Below are 24,801 nucleotides of genomic sequence, written 5' to 3' on the forward strand. Positions count from 1 at the left end.
GTAAGTGCTGTGCTACCTGGTTTCAGTATCTATCATGTAATACAGTATACTATTGAGTCATGGGATCTGTGGTCACGTGTGATCAGCCCCAGCGCATGCTCTGTGCCTCGGGAAGCTGGCACTCGGCCGCTAGACTTCTGATCCCCAGTCTGTGGTTCTTCCTGTTACTGTGCTGCCTCCACACTGGGGACACTCGTCTGATGTATTGGTGATGAGCAGAGGGAAATGTGCATTGTCTCTAGAGAGGGTGTAAAGGTCTCCTGTGTGCAGGGGAGCAGAGGTCATAAAGCTGGAAGGTGTGCATGTCAACCTTCTGAGACACTTGATCCACTGGAGGTACCCTTTCCAGGTAGCATTTATGGAAATTGATGCTCGTTAGATTAAAGAGAAGTTAGTCTGCTGTTCCTGAATATCCTAGACACCTGCTAGAAACCATAATCTAACAAACTGAATTTCAATACTAAGTAAGGCTGTTCCTTTCTGATCTCTTACCCTGTCCTCTGTGCTTGGAAAATTCTAAATCAACTCAGGCCAGGTGAATTCATTAGACCTTCAAACCTGCAAAAGGTCTTTTACTCAGGGCCGCCCCCATAACCCCTCCATCCTTACTTATTTGCTTATGCAAATGTGTGTGTTCAGTGCTGATACTGTCTAGATATGGAAGTAATTTTTTTTCAATTCAATATCGAGATTACAGTATGTTGGGAGGGGAATTCTCTAACTGTTCCTTATTTCCTATAATAATGTTTATGACCAATGAGACATAAGCTATTAAAATTCTTTGGAATTTTTTAGCTTTCTATTTTGAAGAATTTTGGGTGAAGAAAAGTTGCAAAAATAGTACAAAGAATTCTCTTCTATTCCTCAACCCACTTCTACTGTCAGTGTATTTTATAATGACAAGAACAGAAAATTAACATTGGTACAATATTATTCACTCAATTACAAACCTTATTTGCATTTGCCCAGTTTTTCTACCAGTGTCCTTTTTCTGTCTCAGGATCCCACATTCCTGTAGATGTTACTTCCCCTCAGTCCCCTCCAGGCTATGACGTTTCCTCAGTCTTTCCTTGTCTTTCATGGAAAGAAAGATCACTTTTGAAGATCACAGGCCAGCTGTTTTGGTGAGCGCCTCCATTTGGGTCTGTCTGAAGTTTTCTCATGATTGGAGTAAGGCGATGCATTTTTGGCAAAAATACTGTTACCGAGCCACCCAAGTTGGTCCCCAACAGGGGTCTCCTGCGTGGTGTCGCTGGAGCCAGTAGAAGGGGACGGAGCTGAGTTCAGAGGCAGAGGGAAGCTCTGTTCTCTGAGTGAAGACCTGCTTGGGCTCCAGAGCACGCGCTCTCCCGCCAGGCCGGGGCGGGGCTGCTCTACAGGGTCTGGTCGGCGGAGGGGGCGGGGTTCTCGGGGGCGGGGCAGCCGCGCCACTCACGCTCCGGATCGCAAAGTGCCGGGCGCAGCGGTTCTGCACACGGCCCGCTGCCGCCATCTTGAATCGCGGTGTTGTGAGCGGCGTCCGTGCACAGGGCCCTGAGACGAGGTGTCGGGAGCAGCCGTTTTGCGTCAGAAACTCTGGTCTGAGCGGGCGAGGCCTGTGCACGCGACCCCCTGTGAGCAAGTGGAACTAGACTAAGCACAGAGGAAGGAAAGGTTAGACTTATTACCCAGATTCTGTTTTCATTCTCCGGGAGTCACTGACGGGGTTTGCCGGTGACGATACCATATGTAGGATGTTGTCTCTCAGTGCATCTTGCTCAAGGTTCGTGATGTTGATGTGTTTCACTTCTGGGGGTGTTGAGCGGATCTCCGGGTTGAGTTGCTGTCTGCCAGGCTTCTCCCTGCACAGTTGCCATCTTCTTCCCCTTTGTGGTTGGTAAGTATCCTGCGACTGTGCAGATCTTGTTTCTCTTCAGACTTCCACCCACTGATTTTAGCATATCTCGGTGGATCTTGTCTGCAGGGTTCACCACTGTGGTGGCCGACCAAGGGTGATGCTCCGACCTTCTCCCTTGGAATTGATTGGAATTGATTGATTGATTGGAATTCTCTTGTGAGGAAGAGTTGGCTCTCCCCCCACTTAGTTATATATTGGATTATTTATTTATATTATTAAGGATTCATGGATATTTGTTTTATTCTATGGGTTAATCCAGTATTATCATTATTTTTTTTGCTCAAATTATTCCAGCTTTGGCTGTGAGAGATCCCTGTAAGTGAGGTTCTGCCTTCTGTTAACAAGCTCTACCTTTTTTGAGTATTTCCTTACTTCCTGGCCCATAAGATGTTTCAGAATCATCCTGCATTTTTCTTGTTCTAGCCTGGATAAATTTCTTCTCCTAGGAGCACTATTTTATTTATTTATTTTCTAATTGGAAGATGGTGCTGAGAGAGCAACGTATGAGCCCACTGGGTGGGCTCGTTGTTACTGGTGGTTATTGGATCTGGTCTTCTGTATGAACAGAGCAAGGACATATATGTATGTGTACTAACCTGTGGACTCACATATCTGGATTTTGGATCTATGTGTATGTGTGTGGATGTATAGGTGAGAAATGATATCAGTGTAGTTTCAATTTGTATTTCTCTAATTTTGCCTGTGTTTGAGTACTTTTTAATACATTTGAGGACCATTTTTCTATATTTGTGAATTATCAGTTCATGTGTTTTTCTTATTTTTTTGTTTTGGTCTTTTATAACCTCCATATTTTAGAGTTATTTATGTAATAGGGATATTAGCCATTTTTCCATGGTATTTGTTATTAATATTTTCTTCCAATTTTCTATTGTTTGTGGGCTTTTTGTCATGCAAAAATTTTTTAATTTTTATGTAAGTTTACCCCTCTTTTATCACTTCTGGATTTTGAGTCATCCTTAGAAAGCCTTTCCCTCCACAAGGTTAGAGAGGAAATCACCTATGTTTACGAAAGTACTTTGAAATATTAAAAACATACAAATGGTAGGATTTGTTAAAATCATTTGGAAGCTGGAATGTTAGACGCCCTTCCTCTTCTAACTGCCTGGGGACCAGCCTTCCCAGCCAACTCCTCTTGTCATGGTCACCCCTTACTCCGTACCTTATCACCCACCTTCAGGCTTCCCTGGTTTCTCCAGACCCATCTCCATGCCATCTAAAACTACCCTGGGGCTTTGCAGACTATCTTGTCTTCCCTGACACTTTTTACTCTGAAATGTATTCTGCCTTGCCCTGATAGTATTGTTAAACATTTACTTTAGAAGTTTCTACTGATTTAAGCTCTGAATCAGCACATCCTTACCCGTTTCACCTCCCTTCCCTTCTTGCTTCGTCTTGGTTCAAGCAACTCCTAAAATTCACGGTCTTTAAAATTCACCAAAGACCACTCAACCCTAGTCTCTCTGTAGATGAATGAGCACATTCATAGCTGTGTCCTCTACACAAGAAGCACCATAGCCGGGTGGTAGGGAGCTCCCCTGACAGAGTCTGGCCTCTTCAGCAGGACACAGGGAGAGGCAGCATCCGAAAGAAACACAGACGTCAGTCTTTCCTACACGTGAGCACAGTGGTAGCTACAAAATATGCTGAAATATGTAATATCTATAAAAGTGTTGTTTTCTTTTTCGTTATGACTTTTATTCATTATTACCTTTATTTAAGTACATAGACAGGAATTTTTTTAGCATGGTGTTTTGCATATCAGTAAATTAAGAATGAAAAGCGTAAGTGATGTTTGAAAGAAAAAAATCCTTCTCCCGTGCTTCCTCTCACTCCCTCTCACCTCAGTGTCTCTCTGTCTCTCTGTCCCTCCCTCCCTCCCTTCTTATCAACACAAACCAAAGGGTGGACTCTGTCCTGAGACCACCGGTTTTAAAAGGTCAGAATGACCTGCTTGGGAAAAACCTATCTGCCAGGAAAGCCAACGATGGAAATATGAGTTGTGGGGACTTACTACTGCATAGCTATGCGTTTCCATTTTTAATTTTGACTGTTATGGATATTTTAAAAGCTGATCTACAGACCTCTCTGCATGTTCTCTCTTGATGAATATTTACTATTGAAGTTAAGCAGTGATGGACCTATTGCAGGTTCATGTAAATTTTATATGCATATATAAATATTTATAAATATATAATTTTATCTATTTATCTGAAGAAATCTAATGGAGGCTGAAATGAGTCATTTTATTTAATAACACAAGCTCCTGAAATTGATTCAGTGGAAGAAAAAGGAGTAAGTTTCATCTGGAGGATAATATTACAGCATCTTAAATGCTTGTTTCCCACCATTTTTCTTTGCTTGTTTTTTTTCTTTCAGGGATCCTCAAAGTCTAGATCCACCAGAAGTCAGCAACGCAAAACTTCAGTATGCAGGATGGGGCCCCAAGGGTCAACAGCTGGTAAGCAGGTTGCTTTCAGTGACCAACTTTTTGCATTGAAGTTTCCGTTTTATACACTGAATGTATCTCACTATACTCAGAATCTGTGTTTGTGTGAATTTAAGTTTTGAAAAAGTCCCCAGAACATCTGCATATGTAAATGGCCATTTCTTTTGCTTGAGAACCGTCTTGAAATTGGGAGAGCATATGCCTTGGTTCTGGTACCCTTTATTCTTAAAGCAGTCCCTGACTGGAGCTGTGTGTGTATGGACTATAGATGTACTGTGAATCTGAGATACACCTCGTCAGAGGGCCGCAGATGGGAACGATCAGAATCGTGGAGTCATGAAAGGTTCTTCTGCTTTGCTCTTGGAGCTCTGGCTCTTTTCTTTGGCAGGTTTTATGAGAAAAGTAGATGTGCTGGCCATGGTAGAGCCGGGCTCCCTGCAAGTAGCATCTGCAGAATCCTCCACAGCTAGTGTGGCCCTCTCTGCGTTACACTGAACATCTTCATGGATTTCCACTCAAACTGGCAAAGCTATGATGTTTCAAGAAACTGAATGGCCAGGATGGTGTAGTGAAAAGGGGTCTGAACAACCGGTTAGAAGACAAAGGTTCTAACCCTGGGTGTTCACAAACTAGCTGCTAGGCTGCTGTCACCTGGCCCAGCTACTGAGTGAAAAATCTGATGAGGTGACCTTGCAGGTTTGTCCCAACTCCAGCGTTACATTTGTCTAAAACCGGATGACAGTTGTCAGTTCCGTTCAGGAGGCTGCAGAATGTCTGCAGTTTGAAGATCAGGTGACGTGGTGGCTGATCATGTCACCATTTTCTTCTGCATCTTTAAGCTGATTAACAAAGCTGCATTTTAAAAGCTTTCTTTTCCCAGAAAAAGCACAGAAAATGATCATTTTTTAAAATCTTGGGGCAAGATTCTATTGGATAGGCTGCCTACTGTCTTAGGAATTGAAACAGTCCTACTTTCCCCAATAGTACAATTATTTTTTCTTGGTTTCGTATTAATTCCATTGCCTCAAACTGATCTGAAGCAACAGGAGGGTATTGGCCACGAGGCTGCTTTAGCTGTTACCCCAGTGTTCCTGGTGCTGCGCACTTCGTGAGCAGAGGTTTCGAAAGGCACATGTAAGGATCTAAACCAGTGACAGCAGGTCAGGAGGGTGCTGCAGGCTGACTCGGCAGGATGACAGCAGTCCATCAACGCAGTCAGAACCAGGAGAGAAAAGTCTTCATTGCTCAAAGGCGCTAACTCTCACCCAAGGAAAAACTGCAATTCCACAGGAGACTGTAGAAGACCTAAGTGTTTAAGACTCATGTGACTGATCTCTGATAGCTAAGTCCCTCTGAAAATCAACGATGGAAAACGTTTCTGGGAAGCAGATCTTTCCCGCATCCGTCAAGTCATTCCGTAAACGTGACGCTGCACCTCCGCAGAGGGCTCTCCCCTTTCTCCTTGGTCCTTTGGGGGCCCACGGCACCACTCGGGGCGGCGGCGGGCATGGGGAATGGGCACCTTACTGAGTGGCCATCGTCCAGCCGTTTTATCGTCATCCGGAAGAGAACATCAGGACCCGGGCACTGTCGGGTTGTCTTCCTGCCTGCGCAGTGATGCTCACTAAACCTGCAGGCTCACGTGGGCCCGTGGGGGAGGCCGGATGCTATAACAAGGTCGTGCCCCCTAGGCCTGCCTTCTGGAAAGGGCTTGCAATTTAAGGGAAAATCAACCCACAGCTGCAAAAGGAGGTGGTGTGTATTGCACGCATGCACACGCACACACACACGCCTTAGGATTCTGTCTGGAATGCGGGGCAGCTGGGGCCCTGGGCTGATCATTCTCTGGGCAGCTTACTCATTGGCCAGTCCCTCCCCTGCCTGAAGCCACTGCTGCCTCCTGTAAATTGACTTTACACTCATGCCAGGCTTCCCAGTGGACGGGGCTGGGTTAAGTGATTATAGAAGTTAGTATATTCATCTCTTAAAGAATAACCGGCAGCATAACCAGGCATCACCTTCTCTGAGAAAGCTCCCCTGCCCGCACGGCCAGGTGGCACCTCCGGAGCCCACGTGTCACCGTGCGATCTCCTGTCACACAGTTTCCTGCCCACACATCTCTCCGCGGTGAGGTGGCCTTTGGTCTAAGCCTCGAGCACTTTTCGTCTGTGTGTTCTGAGTGCCTAGCTCAACACCTGGCGCTGAGGAAATATCTGTTGAGGTCAAAAGTGAATGCGTGAATGGACGGGTTAATAATCAGCTGATACATTCTTGTGGTCCTCAACCACTTAAACATAAAGTAGTTGGGTGGACACAAGTAGCCAGAATCTGCGTGTACGTTTAGGATGTTACCGACGGGGAGGGAAGTTCAGCTTCCTTTCTGTGCAAGGAAGCAAAGGTTCGGTTAAGTAGTAATTGCCGATATTTGAGCTTAGTACCAGAAGTACTCATGTGCTCATGGAATTTTTGAGTTTTTAAACTTTTTTAACTTGGCAGTTTTTATTATACTGTTCTTGTACTGAGTCTAGTAGGCAGTACAGCTCATCACTGAGAAAATATCCTATAGCTTGGAGTAGGGGTCAGCAAACTTCTCCCATAAGGGGCCAGGTAGTGAATGTTTTAGGGGATCAAATGCCCTCTTGGCCGTCCTTACCTGGGAAGGCCTGACCCCTGGGGCCAGCACCCAGTTGACCAGTACTCCCAGTGGGCACTCTTGCCAAAGAAAATTCAAAACCCACAAGCAGGCCTTGTAAACACTAACGAATCTCACTGCCATTTTATTTTAAACAGTAAATACTGCCCCCAAAAGGAAACCGACTCTAATTTCAATGAGTAATTCTCCTTCGGGAGCAGAGAACACAGCCGTGTTTAAAGGTCGCCAGAGAACTTTCCCAGCATCGCCACCTCCTCGTGAGGAGGGGTCTCAGCGGCTCATTTGGGTCGGGAACCCCATAAACCACAGGAAGATGACACTGGGCACCAGGAGGGGCTTAAAGGCATTTTCTCCAGTGCTTCGACGTGGCCTCCAATTAGTGGCTCTTACCTTTTAGGGTAGATTTTGTTAGACCTTCGATCACATCGTAGGTCATGAACACTGCCAGGAACACTGGTCTCTGCACTGTTAGAGGGGAGGGAAAACCTTGACCTTGGGGAGGCCTCCGTTCTGCCGGAAAGTCGCTTCTGAAATGGTGCTGGTCTGTGGTCTTGGTTGTTCAAGACGGATAACCAGGTTGTTTCCAGAATTCGACATCATCTACTGAAAGCCTAGAGATAGGAAAATGGATTTGGATAGATTAAATGGGATCAAGTGAGAAAATACGTGTAACACTTTGAACAGATTCCTCCCCCTTGCTTCCCCTTTCTCCCATTCTTTATGCCGTCAGTACACGTAGTGATTTACACTAAAACATAAACTATATCAAAATTTCTCTCCATACTGTATCATTCTCCAGGTATCCTCTGCAGACGAGTCTCTGCCTAAATTGAGAACGTCTCTGAGTTCTTTGATCTTTTCGTGAAGCCCTGCCCCCGTGCGTGTTTGTCTATTTATGTGAGGTTTTGTCTCTGCTGACCTAGAATATGATCAAATTATCCTTTCATTTCCTTGCATGTCATCTCTGCTAGAGACATTTAGTAAAAACACACAAACACTGAGGGCAGCTGCAGTGGCCTTCCTTGTGTTTACAGCTGACGGCGTTTGAGTTCAGGCCTCTTCAGGGCACCTTGCGGGCTAACACACCCTCACAGGGAACTTGGTGAATTTGTCGCATAGCAATGTTTTCTTTTAGAACCAAGTGACGTGGGAACTTCTGCAATCGCGACTGCACAGCATTAGACAACATTAAGAATTTGAGGCTGGAGTCTGTGCAGGTCCACTTGGTGGATCAGAGACAAAGAGACTGGGTCTCTCTTTGCTTGGCCTGCTCCCAGGATGGGGACAAATGAAAAATAAGCCAGTCGGGAAGTCTTCAGAATTGCAAAGTGAGGAGCGAGCAGAGGGGTTGGTGAGGGAACCTGGTGGCAGACAGAGCTGGCGCCGTCCTTGGGGAGCGGATGGGGTTGGGGATGTGGCAGCCCAATGGAAGAAAACTAAGGAGTGCTCAGGGCTCTGCATCCCCACTCAGAAGAGGAAGCTGACTTACCCATCATCGCCCAGGGCGGGAGGCTGTGGTACGGATGACAGTGAGCTGCTGCTCTGTGTCTCCCTGGAGGCCAGAGAACAAAGTGAAGCATGTTTACCAAAGTTGGGATTCACCTTGACTTCACGATGACATGGCTTGTTAGACCCTAGGATACTTTTCCAGGCAAAATCATGGATAGAATAATTTATCCAGGAGAGTCAAGGAGTCTTTGTTTAACAGAGTTGCTTTTTTTCACGAACGGTTCAGATATCAGCTCTCCTGACAAGGTCTCAGGGCAGTGGGGACTGGACTCCTAAGCATTTGCCCATAGCCCCAAAACTCTCGGGGGATGACAGATGTGGGCTGTCAGCCAGCTAAACGTGAAGGACCTGGCAGGCCAGTCCTTTTGTGTGTGCACAGTTTGGACGCTCATCTGTTTACTGAACACTCCCCGTGTCCTGGAGCCTCTGCCAGATCCTGGAGCTGCAGAAGGGAGGCATGGTTCTTTCCTCACCGACTTCCGCTTCTGATGGAAGGTGCCTCTGTCACCACGGTCAGCAGCTCTTGGCAGCCATGATTGCTTCGTGTTGCGCGGTCACCCTCAGAAATGTTCCCTGCCCTGTCTCTGTCCACTCCGCCCAGACTTAGTGTCCTGTCCACAGCGGGAGCTGCAGGAGATCGGTAGCTGCCCAGGCCTCTTAGACCCTCCAATCTGGATAAAATGATGCTGCTGGAACAAAGCCCTCCCGGGTCTCTCCCTGCTCAGCCAACACACTGAAGTCTGGGCCTCCTCCGGGGAGTGAACTAGGTCACCTGCTGTCCTGTTGATTCTCTCCAGCCCCACACGTCCGTCGGGCTTTCCTCCCCGAGTTCCAGCAGCCTTTCCTCATGGAAACCTTTACACCTGTGTTCTCCGAGTTACCTGGTGGAGACAGCTTTGCAGAGTCTTGGGCCGGGCTGTACCTTAGTGATGATTACACTTCTTAGGCCTGGGACATAACAGCTGTGACTCTAAAGGCCTGAGTCCGCTCTAAGGAAAGTAAGCTTTAAAAGTCAACTTCTTAGGAGCCCTTCTGTGTCAGTGCTGTTTTCCCGCCTGCTTAACAACACCATTTTATCAAAGGAGGCTATTTTTCTTTCTAACATGTCACCAGCAGAAAAAAAAAAAAAAAAGAAAGCGAGGGTCTTACTTCACCTGTTCACTGGCACTGGCTCATGCTTCTTCCTCCCAGATGGCATCACGATACGCTTCTGTGGGTCAGTGGAGGGTTCAGGAAAATCCAGGCGGAAGGTTTTTGCACTCCCACTGGGTCACTTCATAGCATTCGCGTTCCCACTTTAAAGAAAACAAATTTTTTTTTTCCTCTAAATACAACCTTTATTATGATCCTTAAATTTTTGATGAAGTATTTTCATTTTCACTCCCTTCCAAACCATTTGTAATTTCAGATTTGATTTCTTCTGTTTGTTTGTTTGTTTTTTGTGGTACGCGGGCCCTCACCGCTGTGGCCTCTCCCGTTGTGGAGCACAGGCTCCAGATGCACAGGCTCAGCAGCCATGGCTCACGGGCCTAGCCATTCCGCGGCACGTGGGATCCTCCCACACTGGGGCATGAACCCGTGTCCCCTGCGTTGGCAAGCGAACTCTCCACCACTGCGCCACCAGGAAGCCCCTGATTTGTTTTTTGATTCAAGGTATTTTATTAATTATAATTTCAATCTATTTAAAAAACTACTTATTCCTAGCTTTATTTTAATTATAGAGCATACCCTATACAGTTTCTTTTTTTTTTTTTTTTAACATCTTTATTGGGGTATAATTGCTTTACAATGGTGTGTTAGTTTCTGCTTTATAACAAAGTGAATCAGTCATACATAAACATATGTTCCCATATGTCTTCCCTGTTGCGTCTCCCTCCCTCCCACCCTCCCTATCCCACCCCTCCAGGCTGTCACAAAGCACCGAGTCAATATCCCTGTGCCATGCGGCTGCTTCCCACTAGCTATCTACCTTACTACGTTTGTTAGTGTGTATATGCCCATGACTCTCTCTCGCCCTGTCACAGCTCACCCTTCCCCCTCCCCATAACCTCAAGTCCGTTCTCTAGGAGGTCTGCGTCTTTATTCCTGCTTTACCCCTAGGTTCTTCATGACATTTTTTTCCTTAAATTCCATATATATGTGTTAGCATACGGTATTTGTCTTTTTCTTTCTGACTTACTTCACTCTGTATGACAGACTCTAGGTCTATCCACCTCATTACAAATAGCTCAATTTCATTTCTTTTTATGGCTGAGTAATATTCCATTGTATATATGTGCCACATCTTCTTTATCCATTCATCCGATGACGGGCACTTAGGTTGTTTCCATCTCTGGGCTATTGTAAATAGAGCTGCAATGAACATTTTGGTACATGACTCTTTTTGAATTTTGGTTTTCTCAGGTTATATGCCCAGTAGTGGGATTGCTGGGTCATATGGTAGTTCTATTTGTAGTTTTTTAAGGAACCTCCATACTGTTCTCCATAGTGGCTGAACCAATTCACATTCCCACCAGCAGTGCAAGAGTGTTCCCTTTTCTCCACACCCTCTCCAGCATTTATTGTTTCTAGATTTTTTGATGATGGCCATTCTGACTGGTGTGAGATGATATCTCATTGTAGTTTTGATTTGCATTTCTCTAATGATTAATGATGTTGAGCATTCTTTCATGTGTTTGTTGGCAGTCTGTATATCTTCTTTGGAGAAATGTCTATTTAGGTCTTCTGCCCATTTTTGGATTGGGTTGTTTGTTTTCTTGTTATTGAGCTGCATGAGCTGCTTGTAAATTTTGGAGATTAATCCTTTGTCGGTTACTTCATTTGCAAATATTTTCTCCCATTCTGAGGGTTGTCTTTTGGTCCTGTTTATGGTTTCCTTTGCTGTGCAAAAGCTTTGAAGTTTCATTAGGTCCCATTTGTTTATTTTTGTTTTTATTTCCATTACTCTAGGAGGTGGGTCAGAAAGGATCTTGCTGTGATTTATGTCATAGAGTGTTCTGCCTATGTTTTCCTCTAAGAGTTTGATAGTTTCTGGCCTTACATTTAGGTCTTTAATCCATTTTGAGCTTATTTTTGTGTATGGTGTTAGGGAGTGATCTAATCTCATACTTTTACATGTACCTGTCCAGTTTTCCCAGCACCACTTATTGAAGAGGCTGTCCTTTCTCCATTGTACATTCCTGCCACCTTTATCAAAGATAAGGTGACCATATGTGCATGGGTTTATCTCTGGGCTTTCTATCCTGTTCCATTGATCTATCTTTCTGTTTTTGTGCCAGTACCATACCGTCTTGATAACTGTAGCTTTGTAGTATAGTCTGAAGTCAGGGAGCCTGATTCCTCCAGTTCCTTCTTTCGTTCTCAAGATTGCTTTGGCTATTCGGGGTCTTTTGTGTTTCCATACAAATTGTGAAATTTTTTGTTCTAGTTCTGTGAAAAATGCCAGTGGTAGTTTGATAGGGATTGCATTGAATCTATAGATTGCTTTGGGTAGTAGACTCATATTCACAATGTTGATTCTTCCAATCCAAGAACATGGTATATCTCTCCATCTATTTGTATCATCTTTAATTTCTTTCATCAGTGTCTTATAATTTTCTGCATACAGGTCTTTTTTCTCCTTAGGTAGGTTTATTCCTAGATATTTTATTCTTTTTGTTGCAATGGTAAATGGGAGTGTTTTCTTGATTTCACTTTCAGATTTTTCATCATTAGTATATAGGAATGCCAGAGATTTCTGTGCATTAATTTTGTATCCTGCCACTTTACCAAATTCATTGATTAGCTCTAGTAGTTTTCTGGTAGCATCTTTAGGGTTCTCTATGTATAGGATCATGTCATCTGCAAACAGTGACAGCTTTACTTCTTCTTTTCCGATTTGGATTCCTTTTATTTCCTTTTCTTCTCTGATTGCTGTGGCTAAAACTTCCAAAACAATGTTGAATAATAGTGGTGAGAGTGGGCAACCTTGTCTTGTTCCTGATCTTAGTGGAAATGCTTTCAGTTTTTCACCATTGAGGATGATGTTTGCTGTGGGCTTGTCATGTATGGCCTTTATTATGTTGAGGAAAGTTCCCTCTATGCCTACTTTCTGCAGGGTTTTTATCATAAATGGTGTTGAATTTTGTCAAAAGCTTTCTCTGCATCTATTGAGATGATCATATGGTTTTTCTCCTTCAATTTGTTAATATGGTTTATCACATTGATAGATTTGCGTATATTGAAGAATCCTTGCATTCCTGGCATAAACCCCACTTGATCATGGTGTATGATCCTTTTAATGTGCTGTTGGATTCTGTTTGCTAGTATTTTGTTGAGGATTTTTGCATCTATGTTCATCAGTGATATTGGCCTGTAGTTTTCTTTCTTTGTGACATCCTTGTCTGGTTTTGGTATCAAGGTGATGGTGGCCTCGTAGAATGAGTTTGGGAGTGTTCCTCCCTCTGCTATATTTTGGAAGAGTTTGAGAAGGATAGGTGTTAGCTCTTCTCTAAATGTTTGATAGAATTCGCCTGTGAAGCCATCTGGTCCTGGGCTTTTCTTTGTTGGAAGGTTTTTAATCACAGTTTCAATTTCAGTGCTTGTGATTGGTCTGTTCATATTTTCTATTTCTTCCTGATTCAGTCTTGGCAGGTTGTGCATTTCTAAGAATTTGTCCATTTCTTCCAGATTGTCCATTTTATTGGCATAGAGTTGCTTGCAGTAATCTCTCATGATCTCTTTTATCTCTGCAGTGTCAGTTGTTACTTCTCCTTTTTCATTTCTAATTCTATTGATTTGAGTCTTCTCCCTTTTTTTCTTGATGAGTCTGGCTAGTGGTTTATCTATTTTGTTTATCTTCTCAAAGAACCAGCTTTTAGTTTTATTGATCTTTGCTATTGTTTCCTTCATTTCTTTTTCATTTATTTCTGATCTGATTTTTATGATTTCTTTCCTTCTGCTAGCTTTGGGGTTTTTTTGTTCTTCTTTCTCTAATTGCTTGAGGTGCAAGGTTAGGTTGTTTATTCGAGATGTTTCCTGCTTCTTAAGGTGGGCTTGTATTGCTATAAACTTCCCCCTTAGAACTGCTTTTGCTGCATCCCACAGGTTTTGGGTCGTTGTGTCTCCACTGTCATTTGTTTCTAGGTATTTTTTGATTTCCTCTTTGATTTCTTCAGTGATATCTTCATTATTAAGTAGTGTATTGTTTAGCCTCCATGTGTTTGTATTTTTTACAGATCTTTTCCTGTAATTGATATCTAGTCTCATGGCGTTGTGGTCAGAAAAGATACTTGATACAATTTCAATTTTCTTAAATTTACCAAGGCTTGATTTGTGACCTAAGATATGATCTATTCTGGAGAATGTTCCATGAGCACTTGAGAAAAATGTGTATTCTGTTGTTTTTGGATGGAGTGTCCTATAAATATCAATTAAGTCCATCTTGTTTAATGTATCATTTAAAGCTTGTGTTTCCTTATTTATTTTCATTTTGGATGATCTGTCCATGGGTGAAAGTGGGGTGTTTAAGTCCCCTACTATGAATGTGTTACTGTCGATTTCCCCTTTTATGGCTGTTAGTATTTGCCTTATGTATTGAGGTGCTCCTATGTTGGGTGCATAAATATTTACAATTGTTATATCTTCTTCTTGGATCGATCCCTTGATCATTATGTAGTGTCCTTCTTTGTCTCTTTTAATAGTCCTTATTTTAAAGTCTATTTTGTCTGATATGAGAATTGCTACTCCAGCTTTCTTTTGGCTTCCATTTGCATGGAATATCTTTTTCCATCCCCTTACTTTCAGTCTGTATGTGTCTCTAGGTCTGAAGTGGGTCTCTTGTAGACAGCATATATAAGGGTCTTGTTTTTGTATCCATTCAGCTAATCTGTGTCTTTTGGTGGGAGCATTTAGTCCATTTACATTTAAGGTAATTATCGATATGTATGTTCCTATTCCCATTTTCTAAATTGTTTTGGGTTCGTTATTATAGGTCTTTTCCTTCTCTTGTGTTTCTTGCCTAGAGAAGATCCTTTAGCATTTGTTGTAAAGCTGGTTTGGTGGTGCTGAACTCTCTCAGCTTTTGCTTGTCTGTAAAGGTTTTAATTTCTCCGTCAAATCTGAATGAGATCCTTGCTGGGTAGAGTAGTCTTGGCTGCATGTTTTTCTCCTTCATCACTTTCAGTATGTCCTGCCACTCCCTTCTGGCTCGTAGGGTTTCTGCTGAGAGATCAGCTGTTAACCTTATGGGGATTCCCTTATGTGTTATTTGTTGTTTTTCCCTTGCTGCTTTTAATATGCTTTCTTTGTATTTAATTTTTGACAGTTTGATTAATATGTGTCTTGGCGTATTTCTCCTTGCATTTATCTTGTATGGGACTCTCTGTGCTTCCTGGACTTGATTAACTATTTCCTTTCCCATGTTAGGGAAGTTTTCAACTATAATCTCTTCAAATATTTTCTCAGTCCCTTTCTTTTTCTCTTCTTCTTCTGGAACCCCTATAATTCGAATGTTGGTGCGTTTAATGTTGTCCCAGAGGTCTCTGAGACTGTCCTCAGTTCTTTTCATTCTTTTTTCTTTATTCTGCTCTGCAGTAGTTATTTCCACTATTTTATCTTCCAGGTCACTTATCCGTTCTTCTGCCTCAGTTATTCTGCTATTGATCCCATCTAGAGTACTTTTAATTTCATTTATTGTGTTGTTCATCGTTGCTTGTTTCATCTTTAGTTCTTCTAGGTCCTTGTTAACTGATTCTTGCATTTTGTCCAATCTATTGTCCATTCTATCTCCAAGATTTCGGATCAACCTTACTATCATTATTCTGAATTCTCTTTCAGGTAGACTGCCTATTTCCTCTTCATTTGTTAGGTCTGGTGCATTTTTATCTTGCTCCTTTATCTGCTGTGTGTTTTTCTGTCTTCTCATTTTGCTTATCTTACTGTGTTTGGGGTCTCCTTTTTGCAGGCTGCAGGTTCGTAGTTCCTCCTGTTTTTGATGTCTGTCTCCAGTGGCTAAGGTTGGTTCAGTGGGTTGTGTAGGCTTCCTGGTGGAGGGGACTAGTGCCTATGTTGTGGTGGATGAGGCTGGATCTTGTCTCTCTAGTGGGCAGGTTCACGTCTGGTGGTGTGTTTTGGGGTGTCTGTGGCCTTATTATGATTTTAGGCAGCCTCTCTGCTAATGGGTGGGGTTGTGTTCCTGTTTTGCTAGTTGTTTGGCATAGGTTTTCCAGCACTGTGGCTTGCTGGTCGTTGAGTGAAGCTGGGTGCTGATGTTAAGATGGAGGTCTCTGGGAGATTTTCGCCGTTTGATATTATGTGGAGCTGGGAGGTCTCTTGTTGATCAGTGTCCTGAAGTTGGCTCTCCTACCTCAGAGGCAGAGCCCTGCCTCCTGGCTGGAGCACCAAAAGCTTTTCATCCACACGGCTCAGGATAAAAGGGAGAAAAAGTAGAGGGAATTAGTAGAAGTATGAGGAAAGAAAGAAGGAAAGGAGGGTAGGAAGGAAGGAAGAAAGAAAGAAAGAAGCAAAGAAGGAAAGAAGGAAAGAAAGGAGGGAGGGAGGGAGAGAGGAAGGAAGGAAGGAGGGAAAGAAGGAAAAAAGACAGAAAGAAAGAAGATACAGTAAAAATAAAATAAAGTATAATAAAGTTATTGAATTAAAAAATTTTTATTTAAAAAAAAAAAGGGACGGAAAGAACCTTAGGACAAATGTTGGAAGCAAAGCTATACAGACAAAATCTTACACAGAAGCATACACATACACCCTCACTAAAAGAGGTAAATGGGGAAAAATCCTAAATCTTGTTGTCAGAGACCACCTCCTCAATTTGGGATGATTCGTTGTCTAAAGGAGGGAAGGAAGGACGGAAAGAAAGAAATAAAGAACGAAGGTAAAGTATAATATTGTTATTAAAATTAATTATTAAGAAAAAAAATTAAAAAAAAAACATGGACGGATAGAACCCTAGGACAAATGGTGGAAGCAAGACTATACAGACAAGATCTCACACAGAAGCATACACATACACATTCACAAAAAGAGGAAAAGGGGAAAAAATCATAGATCTTGCTCCTAAAGTCCACTTCCTCAATTTGGGATGATTGGTTGTCTATTCAGGTATTCCACAGATGCAGGTTCATCAAGTTGATTGTGGAGCTTTAATCCGCTGCTTCTGAGGCTGCTGGGAGAGATTTCCCTTCTCTTCTTTGTTCTCACAGCTCCCAGGGCTCAGCTTTGGATTTGGCCCTGCCACTGCGTGTAGATCGCTGGAGGGCGTCTGTTTTTTGCTCAGACAGGATGGGGTTAAAAGAGCCGCTGATTGGGGGCTCTGGCGCACTCAGGCCGGCGGGGACGGAGGGGCACAGAGTGCGGGGCGGGCCTGCGGTGGCAGAGGCCGGCGTGACTTTGCACCAGCCTGAGGCGCGCTGTGCGCTGTCCCGGGGAAGTTGTCCCTGGATCCCGGGAACCTGGCAGTGGCGGGCTGCACAGGCTCCGCGGAAGAGGGGTGTGGAGAGTGACCTGTGCTCGCACACAGGCCCCTCGGTGGCGGCAGCAGCAGCCTTAGCGTCTCCCGCCCGCCTCTGGGGTCCGCGCTTTTAGCCGCGGCTTGCGCCCGTCTCTGGATTCCGCGCTTTCAGCCGCGGCTCGCGCCCGTCTCTGGGGTTCGCGCTTTTAGCCGCGGCTCGCGCCCGTCTCTGGAGTTCCTTTAAGCAGCGTTCTTAAACCCCTCTCCTCACGCCCCAGGAAACAAAGAGGGAAGGAAAAGTCTCCTGCCTCTTCGGCAGGTGCAGGCTTTTCCCCGGACTCCCTCCCGGCTAGCCGTGGTGCACTAACCCCCTGCAGGCTGTGTTCACGCCGCCACCCCCAGTCCTCTCCCTGCGCCTCCATCCGAAACCTAAACCCGAGCCTCAGAGCCTCAGCTCGCAGCCCCGCCCGCCCCGGCGGGTGAGCAGACAAGCCTCTCGGGCTGGTGAGTGCCGGTCGGCACCGATCCTCTGTGCGGGAATCTCCCCGCTTTGCCCTCCGCACCCGTTGCTGTGCAGTCCTCCGCAGCTTCGAAGCTCCCCCCTCCGCCTCCCGCAGTCTCCGCCCGCGAAGGGGCTTCCTAGTGTGTGGAAACTTTTCCTCCTTCACAGCTCCCTCCCACTGGTGCAGGTGCCGTCCCTATTCTTTTGCCTCTGTTTTTCCTTTTTTGTTTTGCCCTACCCATGTACGTGGGGAGTTTCTTGCCTTTTGGGAGGTCTGAGGTCTTCTGCCAGCGTTCAGTAGGTGTTCTGTAGGAGTTGTTCCACGTGTAGATGTATTTCTGGTGTATCTGTGGGGAGGAAGGTGATCTCCGCGTCTTACTCTTCCGCCATCTTCCGCCTTCTCTATACAGTTTCTTTAGCCAAGTATATAATTAATTCTTGTAAACATTCTACGGATATATATACACAATGTATTTTTCCATTTAAAAACTATAAAATTGTATTATTCAATTCTTTTTTGTATGTCCTCATTTTTGATCTAACACAGCTGTCTAATTCTGAAATAGGCAGAATAAAGGTTACCAATATATTCGTGTTTTAATTAAATTTTAATTGCTTTTCTGTGTATTTTTGCTTTATATTCAGTTGCTATGCATTTTGATGCATGAGGGCTTATGACAGGTATATGTTTATTCTGTCTAGTATTTTTAACCTAGATTCATTATCTGATTTTATTTTTTTAATTTGAAAACGAATTTTTAAAAATAGCTCATTACCGTCGTCAAAATTCATGCTACTGAAATGTCAATAATTCAGCATAAGATACTAAATGAAGAGGTTGTTCTTGAAAACACTTCGTCAAATGGAATAAATGGCAGAGAGAATAGACGCGAGGATTGGAGTGCATTTGCCTCTTGCCTCTCTCAGGTGTAGGTGCCTGCAGAGAGCTTGGCAGCCGTGGGGAAGACCTCAGCGCTCGGGGTGACAGCCAAGTGCAGATAGAAGGGCCCAGTGGGTGGCGCTCACCCTGCAACACTGAGCTCAAAGGATGGGCAGGTGTAGCCAGGACACCTTCCACTACACCGGGAGTCCAGGAACCAACCCAGATTTGAACCTAGAAGCCTTGAGCTAGCGTCACAACCACCTCATCCGTCTCAGAATCTGAAGGCCCCCATCTTAAACCTTAAAAGGAGAAGGAAGTTTTATTTAATTTGTTTTGGTTTTCAAAACCAAAACATTAATTATTATTATTTCATTAATAATAAAAACATTGGAGCCGGAGGGTCATATTCAGATCTTGCTGCTGGCACGTGCTAAAGGCATGGTCTGGATTAAAATACTTAACTTCTCAAGACCTCGGTTTCCTCATCTGTAAAATGGAGATAACAGCGCATATCTTGTAGGGGTCACCATATGGATTAAGTTAATCTGTTTAAAGTACGTGGAGTGGAACCTGGTAGGAAGAAAGTGCTCGTTGAGTGATGGCGTTTATTGTTGTTCTTGCTGTTAGGGTTATTACGTGGTTTAACCAAAATGTAGAGAATGAGAACAAAATATGAATTTCATCAGATGAGAGTCTGGTATGTGTAGGAAGTTGAGTGGGGCTGCGTTTGATAGAGCGGGGCGATGCCAGCTATAATGGAGGGTCTGGGTGGGGGGCCACAGGCTGTCTCTTACGCGACTCTTCTCCCGACTTGTAGCGGGGAGGGAAGCCATTCGCCAGATGCACCATCAACTCCTATGCCTCTAAGCCTTTGGCTCCACGTCGGTTTTCAAACGTGTCTCTTTAGAAAAGACCGTTATCAGGTGACAGTTCCCCGGCGCTGATGCCACCGCAGGATTATCCCTGGAGGAACAGAGAGAATACGTTCCTTATAAGAAGCCTGGGCAATATCTGTATATATGAGTCCATGCCACTCTCTCTCTTCGTCCCAGCTTACCCTTCCCGTGTCATCAAGTCCTTTCTCTACGTCTGCGTCTTTATTCCTGTCCTGCCCCCAGGTTCTTCAGAACCATTTTTTTTTAATTCCATATATATGTGTTAGCATACGGTATTTGTTTTTCTCTTTCTGACTTCACTCTAAATAGATAGCTAGTGGGAAGCTGCTGCATAGCACAGGGAGATCAGCTCGGTGCTTTGTGACCACCTAGAGGGGGTGGGATAGGGAGGGTGGGAGGGAGATGCAAGAGGGAGGGGATATGGGGATATATGTATATGTATAGCTGATTCACTTTGTTATAAAGCAGAAACTAACACACCATTGTAAAGCAATTATACTCCAATAAAGATGTTAAAAAATAAATAAAATATGTCCCACAAAATAAAATAAAATAAAATAAAAAAATAAGAAGCCTGGGCAGTCAATGCCCAGAACATACTCATCCTCTAACTGGAAGCTAGTTTCCTTGGACCATAATCTCCCCGCCCTTCCCCCCACCCCACCCTCTGCCCCCTGGTGACCACCGTTCCACTCTCCGTTGCCATGAGTTTGAATTTTTTAGATTCCACATATAAATGAGATCATACAGTATTTGTCTTTCTGTCTGACTTATGAAATGCTAATTAAGTGAGTGGAAGGAGGTAATCGTTTTGCAGTAGAGAAGTGTATCAGTCAATGTGCTGTACACCTTAAATTTACCCAGTGATACATGTCAGTTACATCTCAATAAAGCGGAGGCGGGGGCAGGCGGGAATCCCACGAGCCTGTGGGACCTCCTGTCTCCTTCTCCCTCCTGTAAACCAGAGTCCCCAGCCCCGGGACCTCCAGCTGGTCGCTGTTCTCCAGTCCTTACCAGCAGCCACAGCGAACTGAGCAGAAATGGATGAGCTGCCTCCCCCAGGTCACAGCCCCCAAGGGCATTACTGCTCACCCAGTTCTGAAAACAAAGGGGGCAGGGAGCGTTTCATCCACTTTGACAAGTCGGCCGAGGGGAGAAAGATTGATCTTTCCAGCAAGAGAAGATTATTTAATGAAATGTCATAGACATGGGGAGAACCAGACTGAAGTGACACCCCATTAATAACTTATAAAAGTCTCTAATCAGTTTGGGTTAGTTTGGTATTCATTGTAAAAACATTCATCATGGGCACTGAAGTCCATGACAGCAGCCAAGAAATTAATTCCCGGGGATGGAAGTTGCCTTATGTCCTCAAATAACGGATGGAGCCGGTTCAGTCCGTGATTTACTAGCTCTGCCAAGGGTACCCTTCAAATTTAAGGCAACGTGTTATCACTTCACGGCTCTGTGGGACTCAGTCACTTCAGTATTCACTTGCAGTCAAGTAAATAAGCTGAGTTTTCAGCAAATAACCTGGATAGATGGGGCGGAGCTTCCCGATGATCACAGTCAGAGAACCAGGACGATTAGGAAGTGGTTGCCAGGGCTTTTCCCTTTGACCAGCAGGTTCTCTGGAGATACAGGGATTTCAAAACACAAAGGCAACTTCGTCATTGGGGCGTTAGAGAGGAAGTGAGGAAAGCAGTGTAATTAGTAAATTATGATTCAGTGCAGATTCTTTTTAACTTCTGTCATGCTGTGTGAATATGGGGGGCATAAGAGAAAATTCATTCTCAAAACAGTATGAAAATATATAGTAAGAATCATAAAGACATTCCTGCACTTTAGCACAGAAACCCCTGTTAAAGAGAAGCCAAAAGCTATATAAACAAAGACATTCATAATGCTTTTATCTATAATAATGATTTTAAAGGCTGGAAATATCCTGCGTGTTTATAGGAGAGCAATTTGGTAACGTGTGGTACATTGACAGGATGAGCCATTATACAACCATCAAAAAGCAGCAGGTAGACTGTATAGGAACAGGGGAAATATACCATCTACTAAATAAGATTAGAACTAAATCTAAGCTGCTTGGTATATATTTGCATATGGGGAAGGATAACTGTTTGGGCCTGGCCAGAATATGGGCATTTTGCCCACTTCTAAAAGTTTCTTGGATGAGCAACATTACATATTCATTAAAAATTGGAAAGAAAGTGTATTGTCAAGGGCAAGGTTTAGGAATTCCACTCAGTAGACATGTGTTCCACCCAAGGGGGGCGGGGGTCAAGCGTGGTGGTTTTTGCAAATTGGTCCTTGGGACGAGGGTGCCTTCAGTCCCACTGGGTTCAAAGCACTGTGCATGTGCCCTTTCCCCCGGGCTCTGCTGCAAACCCTCAGGAGGGATTTTCCAGAATTGACTTGTAAGCCAAAAGCAATTAAGAAAAAGGTGGACTCAGGGTTGAAAACCGGTCCTGACCTAGTTGTGCACGTAGGGCTGTGAAGATAAACCATGTTCTCTTCCTCATCAGGGCTTCCCTAATGCGATCGTGATGGGGGCAGTGTATTTTTTTTTTAATAAAGAATCTAATTTTGAAGGGTGCCCACATCGGCCTTGAGAATATTAGGTTAGAGAATTTCAGGATAATCTATCAAATAGAATTAAAAAGCAGGACCAGAGTTCTACATTAAGAAAGAGTGCATTTAATGATAGATTCCTTAGATAATGTAACAAGGCAGTTATAAATTAAAATAACCTTTTTAGACATTAGGACGTGGGGTGGAGGCCACAGTTCCATTTGCAGCCATGGACAAACCCATCATTTCCCATTATGTGCAGAACAGGTTCTGGACATTCAGATACTTCTTTCCGGGAGCCTCGGGGGTGATCTACACTATCTGTGCTGCCAAGAATCTCTTTAGTGTCTGTAATGGACTTACAGGATATTTTGCGGACTTCTCCCATTTGGGTGGAGGGAACACCCCTCTCTCATGATTCCTGAAGTGTCTCACGATTGGAAAATATCAAAGTAGTGGCTCCGTCTCTTCGTCTCCATAAAATAACCATGACTTGTTGTGTCTCTAAACTGCTGTGATATTGTCAGCCCTACTTATTGTGGCAGTTAGTCAGCTTCCTCGTTTTATTATTCAGCTATTTCACTTGTGAATAACTTTATTTCCCAGACCACATGTAAGCTCTTCAAGGACAAAGAATGTTTTTCATTACATTTCGGTCTTCCCCAGCCCAAGGCTCCACTGAGCAGAGTCCAGCTTCTCAGCAAATACCTGGTAAATGAGTGGTATCCCAGAGGGAAAATAAACTTAAATGTCAGATTTATGGACACAAGGTCCAAAATTCATGGAAATAGAAACACTTGATGTTGCAAATTAAAAATTTTAAGATTTAGCAACTTGTCTGATGCTTTAGACCGTGAACAGTTCAGCAGTTCAGACTGTGATCAACACATGGAAAGAATGCTGGATTTTTGAGTAGGACTTTTTTTTTTTTATAAAATGTTTGCTGTGGTTTGAAAGATCTCAAAACAAAGATGTGAATTTTCACTATTAAAACTTGTCAAGGACAGGCTGGACTGAGTGTCTTGACCAAAGAGTGGGAACTCTTTGGTTTTCCCCAGGAATTTCAGAGTACAAATGCACCCCTTCCTGTCCCAGCAAGATGCAGGTGATTTCATTCTGTTTGCTATCAGAGGGGACAATCAGACCTCACTGATGTGTGTCCTCACTCATCCTCTGGTTACTGCGTCTGGGTTGGTGAACAGCACAGAGACACACAGGGCACCAGACAGAAAATGTTTAGCTCACGTGAAACAAGATGCTTCTAAGAACTTTATCAACATCTTGGACGGTTATGTGGGAATGATTCTTCCTGCCTTTTCTTCAAAACAGACCTACCAGCACTCCTTTATAACACCGTGTCAACCCTTACTGATTATTAGAAATCAGTTATAAATTTTGGAAAGTCACAATACTTCATTTTTTTTTAAAGAACCCTTCTCGATACCAGTGTCTTCTTTCTGCCCTTTGACACGGTTATTCCCACAATCCACGAGGCTTTATTTTAGTCGCCTGACTCCTGGGGAATGCGGGCATCTCCTTATGACAGAACAAAGATGCGAGTGATCGTAATTAATCCATGAGTCAGTTTAAAACAACAGACCTAGTTTTATGTATTTTACAGTGTGTTTATTTTATGTATATAGTGGCTGAAATTTAGTTCAGTTCAGTCATTTCCATTTATAAAGGATAATTAGCAAGTTTGTGAATTGATTTTTCTGTTTGTTCTTCAATTTGAAAACCTAATCATTTGTCTGACTGGTTTCAGTTTTTTCCGTAATGGCTTTGATGGCCATTAACAGCTGGAATTATGTTTTAATGTCCTCAGCTGGGCTTGGTTTAATAAGTGTAAATCACACATGTTGGTAGCCAAGGCTAGGCCAATACTTTTATCTGACATCTCCCCAGCCCTGGTCTCCCCGGAGTCCTTGCCCACGTGAGCAATGCCTGCCCCGAACTTACCCAGACTCAGAATCTGGACTCACCATTGTTTCTGCCAAGCCTGCTGTGGCTACACTTGCAGTAATTGCTACTCAGTAAAGGGACCACCATCTCTTCCGCTGCCCAAGTCAGAAACCTGGCATCCGTGACTCCTCTGCCGTCCTCGTCCCCAACTTGACCCATCAACAAGTCCTGTGAATTCTACTGTCTTGGTACTACTAGGCCCCATCCTGTCCCCTCCATTCCCATCATCACCTCCCACTGGACCCCTGTGATAGCTGCTGGCTTGGCCTCCTGCCCTGAGTCTACCCTGCTCCAGAACGTTCTGTAACTGAGTGATCATGTTGACCTCCTATGTAAAATCCTTCCCCTGCTGCATTGCCTTTAGGGGAAAGCCCAGACCCCTTAACGCTCCTGAGGTGCTGCCCCTGACACTGGTCTCCCCATCCCAGGCTGAGGACCAGTCATAATGAACACTCTGCAACTCCCCAAACGTCCCAGACCCTCTGCCCTCTGCACATGTATCCACGCTGTCCCTGCACTCTGGAACACATTGCTAATCCCACCCTTCACCCCGACCCTGAGCTCCTTTGCCTGGTGAAAGCCACCTTCAGGCCTCAGGAAGTATTCCCAGACCCTCACCCACAGCCGTGATTGGGCTGGAGACCCTCTGCTCATTCCCCTCCCCCGCTCATCCTTCTGTGTGTCAGCTCCTTAAGAACAGGTACCTTCTCCTCTTCACTAATGTATCCTCAGCCCTGAAGTGCAGACGTGACTGTTCGTAAGCACTGAATGAGTACGCAAGGGCTGAATGAGGGACTTGATCCATTAAGGCATATTATTGTTTTTATTGCAGTATAGTTGATTTACAACATTGTGTTTTACAACATTATGTTAGTTTCCCATGTACAGCAAAGTGATTCTGTTATACCTATATATACATTTTCATTTTCGTATTTTTTTCCATTATGGTTTATCACAGGATACTGAATATAGTTCCCTTTGCTCTACAGTAGGTCCTTGTTGTTCATCC

At 44.0% G+C, this 24,801-nt stretch overlaps 1 protein-coding gene across 5 annotated transcripts in view; it reads left to right on the top strand.

The window, feature by feature from the left end:
* The window catches only part of DPP6 (dipeptidyl peptidase like 6), a gene marked incomplete at both ends in the record, with an annotated part of 1,037,088 nt that overhangs the window by 813,425 nt on the left and 198,862 nt on the right, over window positions 1-24,801 (top strand). For 4 of the 5 annotated variants that reach the window (XM_082846708.1, XM_082846710.1, XM_082846707.1 and 1 more), the window contains one exon: window positions 4,295-4,376. The exons of the other annotated variant lie outside the window; for it this stretch is intronic. In XM_082846708.1, the coding sequence (XP_082702834.1) occupies window positions 4,295-4,376 (82 nt within the window). The remainder of the gene's footprint in view (window positions 1-4,294; window positions 4,377-24,801) is intronic. 5 annotated transcript variants of the gene reach the window in all.

Source organism: Leucopleurus acutus (assembly GCF_964270905.1).
Source record: "Leucopleurus acutus genome assembly, chromosome: 9".
Lineage (NCBI taxonomy): Eukaryota > Metazoa > Chordata > Mammalia > Artiodactyla > Delphinidae > Leucopleurus > Leucopleurus acutus.